This window comes from Anguilla anguilla, chromosome 19, assembly GCF_013347855.1.
Source record: "Anguilla anguilla isolate fAngAng1 chromosome 19, fAngAng1.pri, whole genome shotgun sequence".
In the NCBI taxonomy this organism is placed as follows: Eukaryota; Metazoa; Chordata; class Actinopteri; order Anguilliformes; family Anguillidae; genus Anguilla; species Anguilla anguilla.
The window spans coordinates 10,905,506-10,922,279 of NC_049219.1; the positions used below are offsets into that span (position 1 = coordinate 10,905,506).

Here is a 16,774-nt window from a genome sequence, read left to right on the forward strand (position 1 = left end):
CTCTGACGCAGGCGGACAAACGCGGGCGATAAAGACCCTAGCGGCCGCGAGGGAAACGAGAGCTGCTTTACGCTACGCTACGCTACGCGGTACATGACCCAAACGTCTCCATGATTACAGATACCAAGGCTGCGTGTCATCCTTTTTTCCCCTTTTTTTTTCTTTTTTTTTTTTTAATTGAGTCACCATTGGTCATGTTGAGAAATTGAAAATAATTTGATGGCTTAAAAAAAATAATAATAGAAGAGCCACTTGCAGGCAAAGGAAATAGCAAGGGAAGGCATTGAGATGATGAGCGTTCTTCTCGAATCCAGTCTTTATGACTGCCATTGTGACCACATTGTCGGTGTTAAATAAGGTTTTCTACAAAGATACAACATATAAAACTGTTAAATATATATATATATATATAACTTTCAAACATTTCAAAATACATTAAATGATATTTTATCCCCACAAATTTCTTTTCCGATTCACAATTTTATCAGTGTTCCGGCAAAGTGGTTTACACCCTTTTCCCGTGTGCAGCCGTGCCTGTCGCAGATTGTCTGATTGTGTCCAGGAATAAATGCAAATTCGTTTTCATAGGTGTGTAAGTGGCAGGCTGACGCGATCGTGTGAGCAGGGTCCGGGAGAAAAGCCTCAGCAGCAGCGGTGGGTGAATGGACTCCTTTACATGTCCTTCCTGTCGGCTGCTCTCCGTGCTGCCATTTCACAGGACGTTTTGTTCAAAGCCACAGAGGTTGTGTGGTTGCTCGTTTGTGTAGCGTGTGTGTGTGTGTGTGTGTGCAAGCATGTGTGTGTGTGTGTGTGTGTGTGTGTGCAAGCGTGTGTGTGTGTGTGTGTTTGCGTCTCTTTGTTTTGCTGCCTGTTCCGAGCTGAATTCATTAATTTCTCAGAATCCCTTTGTTTCCGACCTGTTCCATCTGGCCCGACTTAAATGCCGTTTTTCTTTGGTCTGTAAAAAAAAAAAACAACAGAAGAAAGAAAATACAGACAGACAAAAAAATAAATTCAGGGTGCCAAAAATAAACCTTGGACAGACAGCTCTTTTGAATTCGCCAGACAGCCGACGCGGGTACTCTCCCTGATCATGGAGTCCAGTCTGCGGGCGTGTCATGCACCAGCTTCCTGTGATGTCGTCCTCCCCTTCAGCCAATTAAAAACAATTCCCTCCGCGAAGTCCGTTTTTAATCCCAGCTTCCGCTCTTTGGGCAAAAAAAGGGGGTCAGAGAGACTTGCGAGGTCAGCCCAGGCACAAGGGGGCGCTGTCCGTGGATGGATGAGCTGAGCTGATGACGAGCAACAGATGACCCAGAGCCGTGTAGACTTGACTTGCGAGGGCAGCTAGCTCTAAAGAGTCCACGCTGCTCCGGTGATGTGGGAGACTCTGTTCTCTGTTCTCAGGAGACCTGGAGGGGTACAGTAGAGCAGACCAACTGTCAGTTCGCTGTTTGTAAATACCAGCAAGCAAAGCAGTATTTGGGCTAAAATCTGTTTTAGGGTCTCCTGCTCTCCAGTTTGTTTGTGGCAACAGCCATTTTGAAATCTGGGAATGTAGCAGCCATTCTGGTGCAAACCCTGGCCTTGCTCTTGTTTTTATTAATGTAAAACTGTAAAACTCCTGAGATTTAGTGCAAAGGTAGCAAGAGGACATTTAATCAAAACATTTTGCAAAGAATAATTAAATTGTGTGAAAGGATTGCTTTTATTTTAATGGCAAATAATTACAATTATTCACCTTTTGGAATTCCCTGACCAGCGCTATTAACTCGAAAACCACAACCATATCTTCCAAAATGTCATTTTAGCTACCACCTGACATTTTGGCTCTTGACCTTCTCGACTGTGAACAGAGCTCATTTCATCAGACGTTTATATCGTCGACATAATCACGTCACATGACCACAAGGCACACTTACAAGCCAAAGTCACTTTTTCCCTATACAATTCCCAAATGTAGTGTTTTTTTTTTGTATTTCATTAAGTAAAAGAAACAGAAGGAAAAATCCAGGCCTGTAATACAAAAATGCAAAAGTGAGAAAATCTGCTCAGAGCAGTAGAGCACGCACACTAGAGTTCAAACGGTCTCCTACTTGAGTAACGGACCAGCGGTCATAATTGCATAATGGTGCCTATTTTTATAGCTTATACAAGGGTTACAGGCAGGAAAGAGGAGCAGATCTGGCCGCTTACTTACGTAAACCAAAGCTCTATTAGATGTTCTATAAGACACTGGCTGACAGACCTTTTTCCATTACTGTCATTAACAGTGAGACATGCAAACTTCAGTCAAACTTTAGCTGTAGTGGCCACACTTCTGTATAATGGTTCTGGATCGTGGTATGGTAAGGTAGCCCGCTAACCTCCTATAGAAGGCCAAAGAGCAACACTAATCGTGTTGTACATTTCAGGCAAGATCAATAGAGCGCAGAAAAGCATTTGAATTCAAAACAAATACGTATTTGACCCAGGTCTGAAGGCGATTGAAGCTGGGAGCGTTTGATTTATCTGTGTTCACACAGCTATTTCGGCATGTCCCCTCAGGCGTGGTTCAAAGAGAATAGGTGCTTTCTCCTATCTGCAATGGTTGTGTAACAGTTTCATTTGCAATGATGAACCCTCTGATCATTACTCTGAGTGAAAACTGCTCTGAAGGGCGAAGTGTTCAGTCAAATGTAAGCTCTTTAAGTACTGAGGGAATTTAAAAAAAGAAAGAAAAAACAGGTCAATTACAGTTTAGATATGCTATTGATGTAGTGGAATAATGTTGTTGAAAGAAAAATGGAAAAGAAGAATACTTAGCCCACGACTGAAGGGGGGGGGGGGGGGTCAAGCATATTATTTCTAAAAATGAAAAATTGCAGTTTTGCTCTGTAATTACTGTGATTGCCAGGTGCGTGCTCCTGCATCATGATGTCAACTATCTCAATTGAGCTCACCAGTGGGAACAGTGCTGCCCTCTAAGCCAATCGCCAGGAACTGCATTTGAATTGTTGCCAAATTATGCAAAGACAAAAAAAAAAAAAAAAACCTAAAATGAAAGATAATAACGGAGAACAAAGATAATAACAAAGCTTAGCAAGACGTCTCCCTGTTAGTCTCTGGGGACTTAAATGAATGGAAGTGAATGGAGAAGCACTGTGGGCTATTGGAGACGGCTGCTTACAGTAAGCCCTCTCATATCCTGTTAGCCTCTCCCCCTCACAGTTCCTTAGGAAGCGCGCGCCTCCCCCCCCCCCCCCTTCTCTACCGCGCGGCGACTCGAGCGTTGCGCGCGCTCTTACGGGCCCGCGATTCATCCTCCGCTCTGATTGGCGGTGATGTGATTTCGGCCTAATTACGGAGCACACGATCGCAATTATACAGCTAACCGGCTAATTGCGGTTACGTGTGATTTAATTGAGCTCGCGTTGGGTCACGCTGATGACATCGCTTCCTCGTCTAACTTTCTCCGGAGGGGGGCGGAAAGCTGTCCCTGGCTGCTGCCGCTTCTGCTTCTGCTGCTGCTGCTGCTGCTGCTGCTCCTCGTTGTAAGTTAAGAGATTGTTATTGTCTCCACTCGCGTGGCGGGAAAGACACATGCGCCATCGTGGCCACCGTTTAGAAGAAGGATGAGCGCGCGGGCTCATCGATTGGGCCCGTTTGTGTTGCAGCCGGCCCGTTTCCCTTATGAAATAACCGTGGGTTACGGGGCAGTCCCGTTAGCGCCTGGCTGTTTTTTTTGGGCTGGGGCGCAGTCTGCGCTACCCCCCAGCACGTTTTCGTTCAGCTGTGCGGCATGCGTAATGGCGTAGAGTAATTCACAGATTCACTCTCAGAAGCAGCGGTTCCAACAGGCTCCGCTGGGTCTCCACAGAGCCGTGGTTCTCCACCCTGCTCCTGGAGAAGCTACCGTTCTGTGGGTTCTCCTGGTGACCCCTAATTTGGCTCACCCAATAATGCTTAATTAGCAGCTCAATGAGCTCTTTAAGCTGTTGAATGAGGTGTGCTCTGTTAGGGTTGGAGTGAAAACCTCTTCGGCAACCAGGAGCACAAGGGTTGTTTGTCGGGCAGAATGGTTCAATCTATGAGTCCACACACTTTTAAATTCAACCGTTGAGGGTTCCATAAAGAACTAAAAAGTGTTCCCCAAAGGAGACGAGCCAAAAAAAAACCTTTTTTTTTTTTTTTGGTGTACACTGAAGAAAGCCCAATTAAAAAGCCAGGAAATCGATGGCAGCTCCTGATTCCCTGCACATGGGCTTCTGTAGAGTGTCCTCTGGAGTGCCCGGGCTAAAGTCGACAGAGACCCCGTGCAAACATCCCTCGTTTTTTTCCAGCCAATTCACACTTTTTTGCCCCTTCGCCTCCCGGAGATCTCTCCTGACAGCTGTGCCTCGTGACCGTTTCGATTGGTCTTTTTCGAGCCCTAAAATGTTCAAACTATGCCCTTTGCTTCCCGAGCGACAGAAATCACGCCCAATAAGTCCTCCGGCGTCGTACCACGAGGGTCTCTGGAATTACATTCAACCCCATCTGCACACACTCATCTCACCCAGGTCATCTCTACACCCCGTATCCCCAAAACAGCTCCCCCACCCGACCCGCTATTCTGACACTGCATTAGCACAGCAAGCACCTGAACCTGCCAAATTAAAGGTTTCCCGTTTAAAAAATGTCTTCCCTATATATATATATATATATATATATATATATATTTTTTTTTTTTTTTTTACAAGAAAGCCAAAGAACGTAGAGGACGTTTGCACCTGTGTAAAAACAGTACCGGATCGCTAGCGTTAGCAGTGCATGGAATCTCCCTGTCTCTGAACATGCTTCGGGCGCACAGTGGCATGCATGGAGGCGTCGGGCGGAAGCTGTGTACCTTACGGTGCGGTCAAGGCCCGCGGCGGCTTGCAGTTAGCGGGAGTTGGTCACTGTCTGTTCTTGGCGAGGGGTGGCGGGGTTTTGGGGCTGTCCTGTCCTGTCCTGTCAGGCTGCACGCGGCTCATCCGGGGCGTTTGTACGAAAGGGGGGCTCCATCACATCATAGTGCCTTTAAATCACAGGGATTGGGTGTTTTTTTAGAGAGCTATTCAGTCTTTAAAGCAGGGCAAAGATGAGATCCATCTCTTCAGGAGTAACACAGTAGTGAGAGAAATGGGAACACTCAACAATAAGACAGTTAGAAAATAAAGTTTTTGAAAAATATATTCATTGTCTGAACGTGGTGATGTCACTTGTCTTTATATAGCCATTTTGATGCTCTACTCTGATTGGTCTACAGGCTTCGTGTGATAGGCTTGGTCATTCGTTGGCAATTAGCTGTTTACACTTAACACAGAATTTACACCCATGTCCTTCCTCGGCACAGATACTCCTGGATAAGCTTTAGTAGCGTTCTGGCAGCTCTAATCAGCCAAGATCTACCATCTCCCCTTGATGTCATTGGGGATTTTCAGTGAGTGTGGAAGCATATTATGCCAGTAAAGGCTTTTTGGTGATGTAATTAGTGCTGGTAGCACGTTCCACTTAGTGAGAGTGGGCATGTCATTGGTTCATAACAGCCCCCAGAATACCATGGTAACAGCAGCATCCGCTGCAACTGCTCTCACTGATCTCACTGATTTTCCAAGACCCCGCGGAGCAAATTTACCGCTATAAATTACTGTACTAGTCACCACTCTTCACTTGTAAATTACTGTACAAATCCACCATTCTTCAGTCGTAAATTACCATGATAATCTATCACTCTTTTCAGTTGTAAATTACTGTACTAATTCATCAGTCTCAGTTGTAAATTACTGTTCAAATCAATCATTCTTCAGTTGTAAATTACTGTACTAATCTATCACTGTTTTCCCTTGTGATTGTACTAATCTATCACTTAAACTGTAAATTACTGTACCAATCCATCTTCAGGTTCAAGTTACTGTACTAATCTATCACTCTTGTAAATTACTGTTTTAATCTCACCATTTTCAAAGTGGAAAATAGTATGCAGTACGGAATAATCTGCTCATTGTGCTCAAGTTATTGTCAAATACTTAATATGGTACAATGACAAGACTTTATTTGAAATTAGAGACTGATTACTTAGAGTAAAGGAAAAGAATACGGGTGTGAGTTTGTACTACCTTGCAAACCCAGAAATTGTCTCTATATTTAATAATGCGTCCCAGTTTATTTTTTGTTGGGGAAGTGGGGCTTTTGTTGGCGCCCCTCTCAGACACTGTTCAGTTTCGTGTGTCTCTGGAGCCAGTTGTGCGGGAGCATTTTGGGATGGGGCGGGGGGGTGTGGGACGGGCGAGCAGCTGTCCTCTCTGCGGTGGCTCTGTTTAAGCCCTTGTGTGGATGGGGCTGGTGGTGCCGGCCGGCCCAGTGGGATCAATTAGAGAGGCAGCGTGTCAGCGCCAGAGCCAGAGCCAGCACGGCCCTGCCGGCCTTCAGCTGCTGCTGCTCTCTGTGCACTGTCCCGCATTTACAGCCACCTGCCAACACACACTGATACACTTACATACACACACACACACACTGATACACTCACATACACACACACACACACACACTGATACACTTACATACACACACACACACACACACTGATACACTCACATACACACACACACACACACACTGATACACTCACATACACACACACACACACACACTGATACACTTACATACACACACACACACACACACTGATACACTCACATACACACACACACACACACACTGATACACTCACATACACACACACACACACACACTGATACACTTACATACACACACACACACACACACACACACACACACACTGATACACTCACATACACACACACACACACTCATATACACACACTGATATACTTACATACACACACACACACACACACTGATACACTTACATACACACACACACACACACACTGATACACTCACATACACACACACACACACACACACACACACACACACACTGATACACTCACATACACACACACACACACTCATATACACACACTGATATACTTACATACACACACACACACACACACTGATACACTTACATACACACACACACACACACACTGATACACTCACATACACACACACACACACACACACACACACTCATATACACACACTGATACACTCATATACACACACACACACACACACACTGATACACTTACATACACACACACACACACACACTCATATACACACACTGATACACGCACACACACTGATACACTGATATATACACACTTATAAACACAGACACGCACAGATACACACACTTATACACACACTAATACACTCGCATACACACACTTATAAACGCACACAGATACACTCATATACGCACACAGGTACACAAACTGATATACTCACATACACACACTGATACACCCATATACGCACACAGATAGACACACTGATACACTCACATACACACACAGATACACTCATGTACGCACACAGGTACACACACTGATACACTCACACACACACCTCCTCCTCCTCCTCCTCAGTGTCTGTATTCCTCCCATCTCTTCTCCTGATGCTCGGGGGGAGGGAGGGGGGGCACACTTCAGTCTCCGTGCCCGCCTGTGAAACTGTGAAACTCCTCTGATTGCAGCAGCAGCGCCGGTCTCTCCGAGCGCCCGCCCCTGACACGGTGTTCTTTTGTAATTAAGCCCTGAATCACGCCAAAGCCTCTTCAGCACAGTGCCTGATTACACTCTCCGGGCAGCGAAGTGCCGACCAATTAAAAAAATTACCTACCGAAGAGCCGATCTGCGTTCGGCTCGTTGTTATGACACCGGTGCTCCCGACCGTTCAGGGGGGCCGTTCAGCCTCTTATATTTATAACCCCTTTTATTGCTCACAATTAGTAAGTAAAAAGGTACGTCGTATATTTTATGTCATAACGTGATATAGCTGCCATGTACGGCCGTATTTCAAACGAAGCGCCGGGGGGCCGGCTGAGAGAGGCGGAACGCTTTCGAGAGAGATGGAGGAGATAAGGCGCAAGCCGCTGTTGAATATATCATTAAGGGGTTTTGAGAGAACCATGCGGGGTGGACAGAGAGCCCTAGACTGGTTGTAAGTGTTAATATGTGCAGTTCAAGAGAGCTTTCAAGTGCTGGGGCTCCCGATTCCCCCATTATTTACCCCTGCGGATCTCGAACCCAACCCCACTTCAGGCAGGGCAGAAGCCTGAGAGAGTTTTGTCTCGCTCCCACAATGCTGAATGTAAAAACACCAAAAAAAAAAGAAAAAAGAAAAAGTACTGGGGCCGCTCCTGACCTGGTCAGATTTGTGATTGTGTACAGCTTTAAGGGTGGGGGCCATATGCACATGTGATTTACTGCAAGGGCTTGTAACTGTAACTTTTTTCAGCTAAACCATGTGACCTCAGGGTACATACAGTGGGCTTCCTCTTCTAGATTCTTTTAAACTTTGATGACATTTCAAGAAACTTTCTTGGCTGTAAAACCTTTCTCCCCCCCCCCCCCCCCCCAAATGTTTGATAAAGGGAAAGAAACCCTGAACGATAATAAGGTGCTTGGCTCCCCATTAAGCCCGTAGCCACACTGCCGCTCATGGGAGAGAGAGCAGAGCATATCTGCGCTCTCGCGGTACGGCTCTATTAATATGGAAATAATATCTACTTCCAAAAAATCATTTCTGTCGGAGTGTTATATGATCCAGGGCCTCCCGCCGCTTTAGAACCCGGAACGTAAAAGCCGGTGTGAAAACAAGGGCCTTATCGCGGCACTAGCAGTCCTCCTGTAAGCAGACGCGAGTCGGACGGGTTGGCGGTGGTCTGGGTGCTGCGCGTGTATCAGTCAGGCTTTATAGGGTGGGGGTGAAGGTGTTCATCACGTCCGCGCGGCAGCTGCCGTTTGTCCAGCGCGCGGTGGGGCCCGGGGTTCGCCGCGTCGCGCCGGTGTGTTCTCTCGCGCACGCGGGCCCGGCCGATCGCTCTGCGATTCCTGGACATTGCCGGAGTCCTGCAGGCAGATTGGCTCACGCGCTGGAGCGTAGTAGGAAGGGTTTGGGGGGGAATGGCAAGGGAAGAGCCTTGTGAGGTTGGGGGGGGGGGGGACCTCGTACGCATGCAGTAACCGACAGCAACGCAGAAGGAAAAGTTCTATTTCAGAAGGGGGCACTGTGTTACTTTAAATAGGCTGTTTTTGGGCGATGGGGGAGAGGCGGGTCGATGAAAGGGGAGATTATTTTCCTGTGCCTGACGCTCAGTCTGTGTCACTCTGAGACGAGGGTGATGCAAATGAGCTGTGTCTAACGAGGGCACTGAGACGGAGCGCTTTAATTAACGAGGACTGAGGAACGCGCCGCGTCATACCAGAACGTTCTGCTGTCCCTGGGTGGCACAGGCCTGTGTGTGAGAGAGTGTGTGTGTGTGCATGTGTATGTGTGTTGTGTGTGTCACGGGGTTCCTACGTCTCCCTCGCTGTCGACTCCATCGAATGCTTTTGCCCAGCATTTCCCTTCCCAACTAATGAAAATGATCCATCTGTTGCTTTTTAAAAATATTAATGTAGCTTTACCTCTGCCGATTGGGGGCGGGGGGGCAGTACAGCAAGCTGAACTGTAACTGCACACTGTTGGAGGACTCTTGCGCAGAGACGCAAGGGGGGGGGGGGCATAGCAGGGGAGCATGGTAATTTGAAACCTTCCAGAATAAATACTGCTTCCGCGTTATTGATAATTAAACACACAGTCGATGCTCGCTGCAGTCGACCGAACGCACTGCCCCCCCTTTTAAATTCCTTGTGTGCGTCGTGCGTTTTAAGGGCTCCTCGGGTAAACGCGCGGTCGGGTGCGCTCAGCCGAAAGGCTGCTGGCATTCCGAGGGAGAAGAGCAGCAGCGTTTTTATCAGCGACAGGTGGGACTGTAGCGCATTCTACAGAGCGTTGTAACAGTGGATGCTTGAACAATATTAGCACTACCATTGGAATACTTATTGTTGTAGTCATAGTTACATTGTTATCAATTTATTTATTTATTTTGATAATTCATGTATTGTAAAGCGTCTTTGAGACTATGAAAAGCGCTATATAAAATACATTTATTATTATGATTATTATTATTATAAAGCTATTACAGTTGTTGCACCACTATCAGAGAGTTGCAACAGTACAGCACTGTTATTACATAGTTGTTACAGTAGTAGCACTGTTATTACATTGTTGTTACAGTAGTAGCCCTGTTATTAAACAGTTGTTCCAGTAGTAGCACTGTTACAGTAACAACACTTATTAAAAAGTTATTACAGTAGTTGCACTATTATGACTGAGTCGTAACAGTACATTTACAGAGAGCTGTTACAGTAGTAGCACTGTTATCTAGTACAGTCCATGCCATCGTGGCGCTGTCATATTAGAAAGCAGGAAAGGCGGCAGCGTTTTTATCGATAGCTGTAATAACAGTAACGCTGCTGCGAGTGAAAGCAGCATTAGTGGCACGGGAGGGGAGAGGGCCTCTGCGTGACTCACCGTTGTGGTTTTGACCCTGCCTCCGGGCTGCGTGCAGGTCCAGCCCGACCCGTTCGCTAACAGGTCGCAGCCTTCGTCCTCCAGACAGGGCATCATGTCACACCACTGCCTGGACCTCACGATGCGCGCTGCGGAGACAGGAGGGGAGGGGATCGGTTAATCACCCCTCGCTGCAAACCCTAAACCGGGGGGCGGAGGCTAGTTTCGGGGGGGGGGGGTGTGGGGGTGCAAGTCTGGCCCCGGAGGACCAGTCTGTATGCAGGTTTTTGTTTCCACCAATTACCCTGGATAAACAGGCTAATTGGCTGTATACGCCAAATACTGGCTCAGATTAGATAGCAGTAAAGCGGTTTCTCTTCTCCAGGGACACGGGAGCGCTCTTTGGCCGTCGTTCATGCGCTCATTAAGAAATGCAGCTGAAATGTCAGATGGCGTAAATGTTAGGGCTAAGTCAGTAATTAAGGCCATTAATCTGGCAGGAAAACCAAAAACGGACACGGCCGTCATTGCGCACCTCTGCCCAAAAAACTCTTCTTCCCTAAACTCGACTCTTCCTGTTCTTCCTGTGGAACGTCATACGCTGGTGAACTCCGTGCCATGGACGTGTAGCTGTAACCCTGTAGTGAGAGTGCGCAGTGCATGGTCTGCTCGTGATTTCACCGTAGGGTACGTGGTCCACTTTGGAGGGACTTTTGATGACCGTAATGAGAGAGAGACTGTGATGTGTGGTAAGGGAGGGGGGGGGAGGGGGGCGGGGGGGGGGGTCTGAGTGCTGCGATGCTCTGTTTGGATATACCTCATCGTCACAGAACGCCAGTGCTGGGCTGCAGTGGTAAGCAGGCGGCTGCTGTCACCACATTAGCCCCGGAAGCCATAATGGTGGTGCGGGGCTGGGGGGTTTGGGTGATGGGGATCACTCACGCGTGACTTTCCGCCTTATATTGGGAACAACAGTGATCTTGAAAACCAGAATATGCCCCCGCCCCCCCCGCACCAGAGCGTTCGCTCCGAGCGGAAATTAAAGGGAGAAAGGACTTCGGTAAAGGCAGGGGAAAGAGAGACAGAGACAGTGAGAGAAAGAGAGAGCAGGAAGAGGAAACGCACGGCCTAATAACACAAACGCGCTTCTGAAAGGGTGCGTCTCGACTGCAGTGGAGGATCTTTTCCATCCTGGGAAGGGCGCTTTTATATCTCATCACACACACACACACACATTGTCTATTTATAAGAAACTAGGGCACCCACGTGCATTTGCATACTGTACCCTGACACCCCAACAGGCCCACAGAGAGGAAGAGAGAGGAGACAGAAAGGAAGGGAGAGAGGAGGGAGAAATGGGGAAGAAAGAGGGAAATATGAATAAGAATGGGTTCAGAGAGAGAGGAGAGGGTGGTGCTCCCACACACACACACACACACAAACAAAGGAAACTATGAGTTCCCAGTGTCCGCACCTGTGCACCGTGAAGCGATTTCACACACACACACACACACATACACACACACAGGGTAGGCACGCACACACACACACACACACACACACATACAGGGCAGGCACGCTCACATAGCTCAGAGACATTTCTCCCCCCTGCAGTGTCCCTGCACGCACCGTTAATTGTTTTATTTGTTTTTAGGAGAAAAATCACAGCCACGCATTTGCATAATTAATAAACTGCTGCACTTTCAGGCGTCCTCGTAGGATCAAGGGGGGGGGGGCACATTCCGCGTTCTGATTACCAGCGGGAGCACTGCCGCCATCCATAACGTATCCCAAGTGTTTTTTTTATTTTTATTTTAGCATCCGAAGACGAGAGCAGGCAAAATATAGCTCTTCCACTTCATTCCGCGCGATAAGGCTTTGCCAGTAATACGTAATACGCCCATTTTGTGCCGCGCATCGGCGTAATTTGACTGTTTTCCTTTCCTGTGACTCACTCTGGAGCCGCGTCGGGCTTTCGTCAGGGGGAGGGACGAGGTATCCGCGGAGCTGAGGACGCGCTTTTGTGCCGGGGGCTGCGCACGAAACGTTTGAAACGTTCGTTTGAGATCGCCGCCGCCGTGGGCTGTCGGGCGCCTCAGTTTGTCTTTTTATTATCATTATTATTTTTTTTTTTTTTGGTAACTGTAGCTCTTGAGAAAAAAATTCAGACTAATGATGTCAGCGGTGCCAGGTGATTCATAGCTGAAACCAGGAAAAAAAAAAAAGGTGTACAAATGCCCTGGATTGGTGGAAAGTACTTTAGCGAGAGAAAAATAAACATGCCTAACTCCTAACATCCCTACATTATCCCTCCAACAGCGGAACATACAGCTACAGTGCACATCATAGCCAGTCCAGTAAGCTTGCATTAGTCACATTTCTGTTTTTTGCAATAGAAGGTGGCTTACATAGCAGATTAGATGTAGTGCCTCTATGGTACAACAGCTGTGGCATGACCAGGGTTCAACTGGTCACTACAATGGCAATGTTCTACCTGGGAATCGAACCTGCAACCTTTGAGTTACAAGCCCCTAACCGCTACCCCGCGCTGCCGCCGCCCGACGGCTGCCGCCGCCCCTCGAAACCGTGGCTCCGGGGGTACGGGGGACGCCTCCCCGATTCGTCTCGCCGACGCCAGGCAGAGGTAACGTAATTACACCCGCGGTGGGACGCCGTTTTTGGCGAAAATCGTGTCAGCCGCAGGGAACCCTGGGATAGAAATTGTGCTCGCTTCCTTATAAGGCAGCGTTCGGGCTGCCCATGCGTCCGCGATGATCATCTTTCACCGCTGGGCACAACGAGCTCGCTCAGTCTGCATCAGACAGTGATCCTGCAAAGGGCAAGGACCTTCACAGATATTTACAGGTGCGTTCAGAAAGCGAATAACCGATATCTGACATCGCAGTTAATGCACTGTAACTGCAGTTTTTTTTAGCTTTATATTATGTTCCTATAATATCATTTTCATGAAAATTATCTGGGTATGTTTTATACTTGACCGTATCTGTTTAAAAAAAAAAAAAATGGGTATAAATAAAACTTAAGGGTCATTCATCTTTCGGGCAGTAATATGATTTATAGCCCTTGTTTTTAAGGCTGCTTGTCAATTAGCCTGATGTCATATTCCCTGAGTCAATAACTTTGCCTTGAAATTGGCAGCGTTGATATTTAGGATGCGTTGTAATTCAAATCACCCGCCGTCGCCGCCTTAAGTAAGGCATAAATCACAACCTGCAGCCAAGACCATAATCGTGTGCGTTCCTTCTGCAGATGACTGTCACAATGAATCGTGGATTTTAAATTTCAGTTTTAAAATTTCGGTCTGCACCTTGAAACGAGCTTGTTCTCATAAGCGCTGCACATTAAGATTCACGACAGAGCCCTGCATAATAATGGAAGCTCAAAGACCATTTTAAGCTAATCCACAGCGTTTTAGCTCACTTCAGAGCGAGGTTGGTCAGTGTATGGCCCCCCCCCCTTCCTGAACCCCAGGGGGCCCCGAGCGTTCCAGGAGGGCTGTTTAATGTGCCTTCACAGCAGCCTGGTTTAGGGGTCTCTTGACATTTCTCCCGCGGTTCAGACGTGTCACGGGGCTATCGTGGGAAACGTCAGTGCGAAGTGGGGGGGGGGGACCGTTGGTGGCCCCCGACAATGAAAACCAAAGGCACTCTGCGGGACGAGAAGCATCTCCGGGGGCAACCGTCTCCTGGGCCTGACATCAGGAGAGAGCGTATTACCCATAAGCGCCTCATGTGTTTTACGCAATCACGCAAGCCGGCGGTGGGCAGCTCTTGCCCTTGGAGAGCGGCGGGGTTGTTTATTTTTGTTTCCAACCTTTAAAATCAGCAGCCAATTTAACCCCAAGACCCGAGGTAATCAGCTGCTTTAATTGACAAATTAAGTGCTGAGGAGCGATGAGAAGCAGCAGACCCTGCTGCTCTGGCAAGGGCAGGACTGAACGGCAAAGCGCACAAGCACAACACCGCACGCGCTGCATTGTGTGTTTACACTTAACAGTGCTGTACGGACACGTCTCCACACAAGCACGACACCGCACGCGCTGCATTGTGTGTTTACACTTAACAGTGCTGTACGGACACGTCTCCACACAAACACGACACCGCACGCACTGCATTGTGTATTTACACTTAACAGTGCTGTACGGACACGTCTCCACACAAACACAACACCGCACGCACTGCATTGTGTATTTACACTTAACAGTGCTGTACGGACACGTCTCCACACAAACACAACACCGCACGCACTGCATTGTGTATTTACACTTAACAGTGCTGTACGGACACGTCTCCACACAAGCACAACACCGCACGCGCTGCATTGTGTGTTTACACTTAACAGTGCTGTACGGACACGTCTCCACACAAACACGACACCGCACGCACTGCATTGTGTATTTACACTTAACAGTGCTGTACGGACACGTCTCCACACAAACACAACACCGCACGCACTGCATTGTGTATTTACACTTAACAGTGCTGTACGGACACGTCTCCACACAAACACAACACCGCACGCACTGCATTGTGTATTTACACTTAACAGTGCTGTACGGACACGTCTCCACACAAACACAACACCGCACGCACTGCATTGTGTATTTACACTTAACAGTGCTGTACGGACACGTCTCCACACAAGCACAACACCGCACGCGCTGCATTGTGTGTTTACACTTAACAGTGCTGTACGGACACGTCTCCACACAAACACGACACCGCACGCACTGCATTGTGTATTTACACTTAACAGTGCTGTACGGACACGTCTCCACACAAACACAACACCGCACGCACTGCATTGTGTATTTACACTTAACAGTGCTGTACGGACACGTCTGACCCTCACGAGTAGGACACAAGTTGGTCCGCAATGCCGTCCCATTGGTTTATCCCTGAGTTAGAGATGCTTGTAGAACGATGGCTGTATTTTCATGGTGAGTAATAAGTTCTTTTAAATATTCTTTTACCAAGCTGTCATAATGTTCCAGCCCAAAATATTTCTCTGTGCCAAGCTCCACACTATTTTAACTACCTTTTAAATAATGTAATTTGAAATATTCCCCCTAAAGACATGATTTTCTTGTTTATACAAACCGTAGGCTATTTGGCTTAATGATAAAAACTTCCCCCTTTTAGAGTTTTTCTCTAAAAGATGAGAGGCAATCGCTCGACGGAGAAGAAATGCTCACATCCTGCGCAGATTTAATAGCAAAATGAAAGCATTTATGGCTTTATCTCATTTTATCTCTATCTAAAATCATTCATTTTGACACAGGCAATATTCTGGAGAGCCGATGCTTCATCTGACGCCCTGTGAGAATAGGGTTTGTTGAATCTATATTACATTAGCATTACCAAGTTCCTCTGTACTTCAAATTTCTCTGCATAATTTTAAAGTAAATTCATCCATGTGTGCTTTTTTGAAAGGTATTGTTCAAGCATATGTAGAGCGAGCAGAGACCTTTAATCACTTTTGCACACGCACCTGTCTCCTCTTACCTCCAGCCTAGAACTGCTTATTGGTACCTTTGAAGAGTTAGTCTCGAGTGATTGCTGGCCTATTTGGAGCCATCCAAATTAAGCTTCTGTGGGTTAAAAGACAAAATGACCTATTGGCCTCAGCCAAAACCTTCAGATTGAGCTTTAGGTGTGAAATGTAGAGGGTTTGACAGTCTTGCCATGCCTGACACAAGGTCTGTAGTACCTCACATCTCCTTTAAGTGTGAGCTGATCCCAGGTGCACTGATCCCCAGGTGCACTGATCAGGAGCACTGATCTCAGGAGCACTGATCTCAGGAGCACTGATCCCAAGTGCACTGATCCCCGGGTGCACTGATTTCAGGAGCACTGATCCAGGTGCACTGATCTCAGGTGCACTGATCCCCAGGTGCACTGATCTCAGGAGCACTGATCCAGGTACACTGATCCAGGTGCACTGATCCCCAGGTGCACACTCCTTCCATGTTCTTCAGGCAGAGGGCTACTTTCCTGTTTTCTCGGCCCCCGTGGTCTTGACCCAGTTAAAGTGGGTCTAACTGATGACCAGCTCCAGTTCTGGCAGAAAGGCTTTATTGAGACAATAAATGAGCCGGGCTCTTTCATAGGGGAAGGATTACACACACGCATAAGCCCCCATACACACACACACACACACACAAAGCTTCAAACACCCCAGTGCTGACGTTGTCCGGATATTCAGATCAGGCATGACGGTTACTGCTGTAAAAATGCAGCCCTTATTTAGAAATGCTGAG

The 16,774-nt window shown here is 47.4% G+C and overlaps 1 protein-coding gene across 3 annotated transcripts in view; it reads right to left on the bottom strand.

Annotated features, from left to right (window-relative positions):
* Window positions 1-801: 801 nt before the first annotated feature.
* Window positions 802-16,774, bottom strand: part of LOC118219032 (chemokine-like protein TAFA-5) — a 70,861-nt gene continuing 54,888 nt past the window's right edge. For 2 of the 3 annotated variants that reach the window (XR_004763636.1, XR_004763637.1), the window contains exons 3-5: window positions 10,516-10,643; window positions 4,868-5,038; window positions 802-1,412 (exon numbers count right to left, since the gene is read on the bottom strand). Coding sequence is in view for 1 of the 3 variants with exons in the window: in XM_035401828.1 (XP_035257719.1) it covers window positions 1,404-1,412; window positions 10,516-10,643 (137 nt within the window). In the remaining 2 variants the exon portion in view is untranslated. The remainder of the gene's footprint in view (window positions 1,413-4,867; window positions 5,039-10,515; window positions 10,644-16,774) is intronic. The other variant, XM_035401828.1, reaches the window with a different exon arrangement.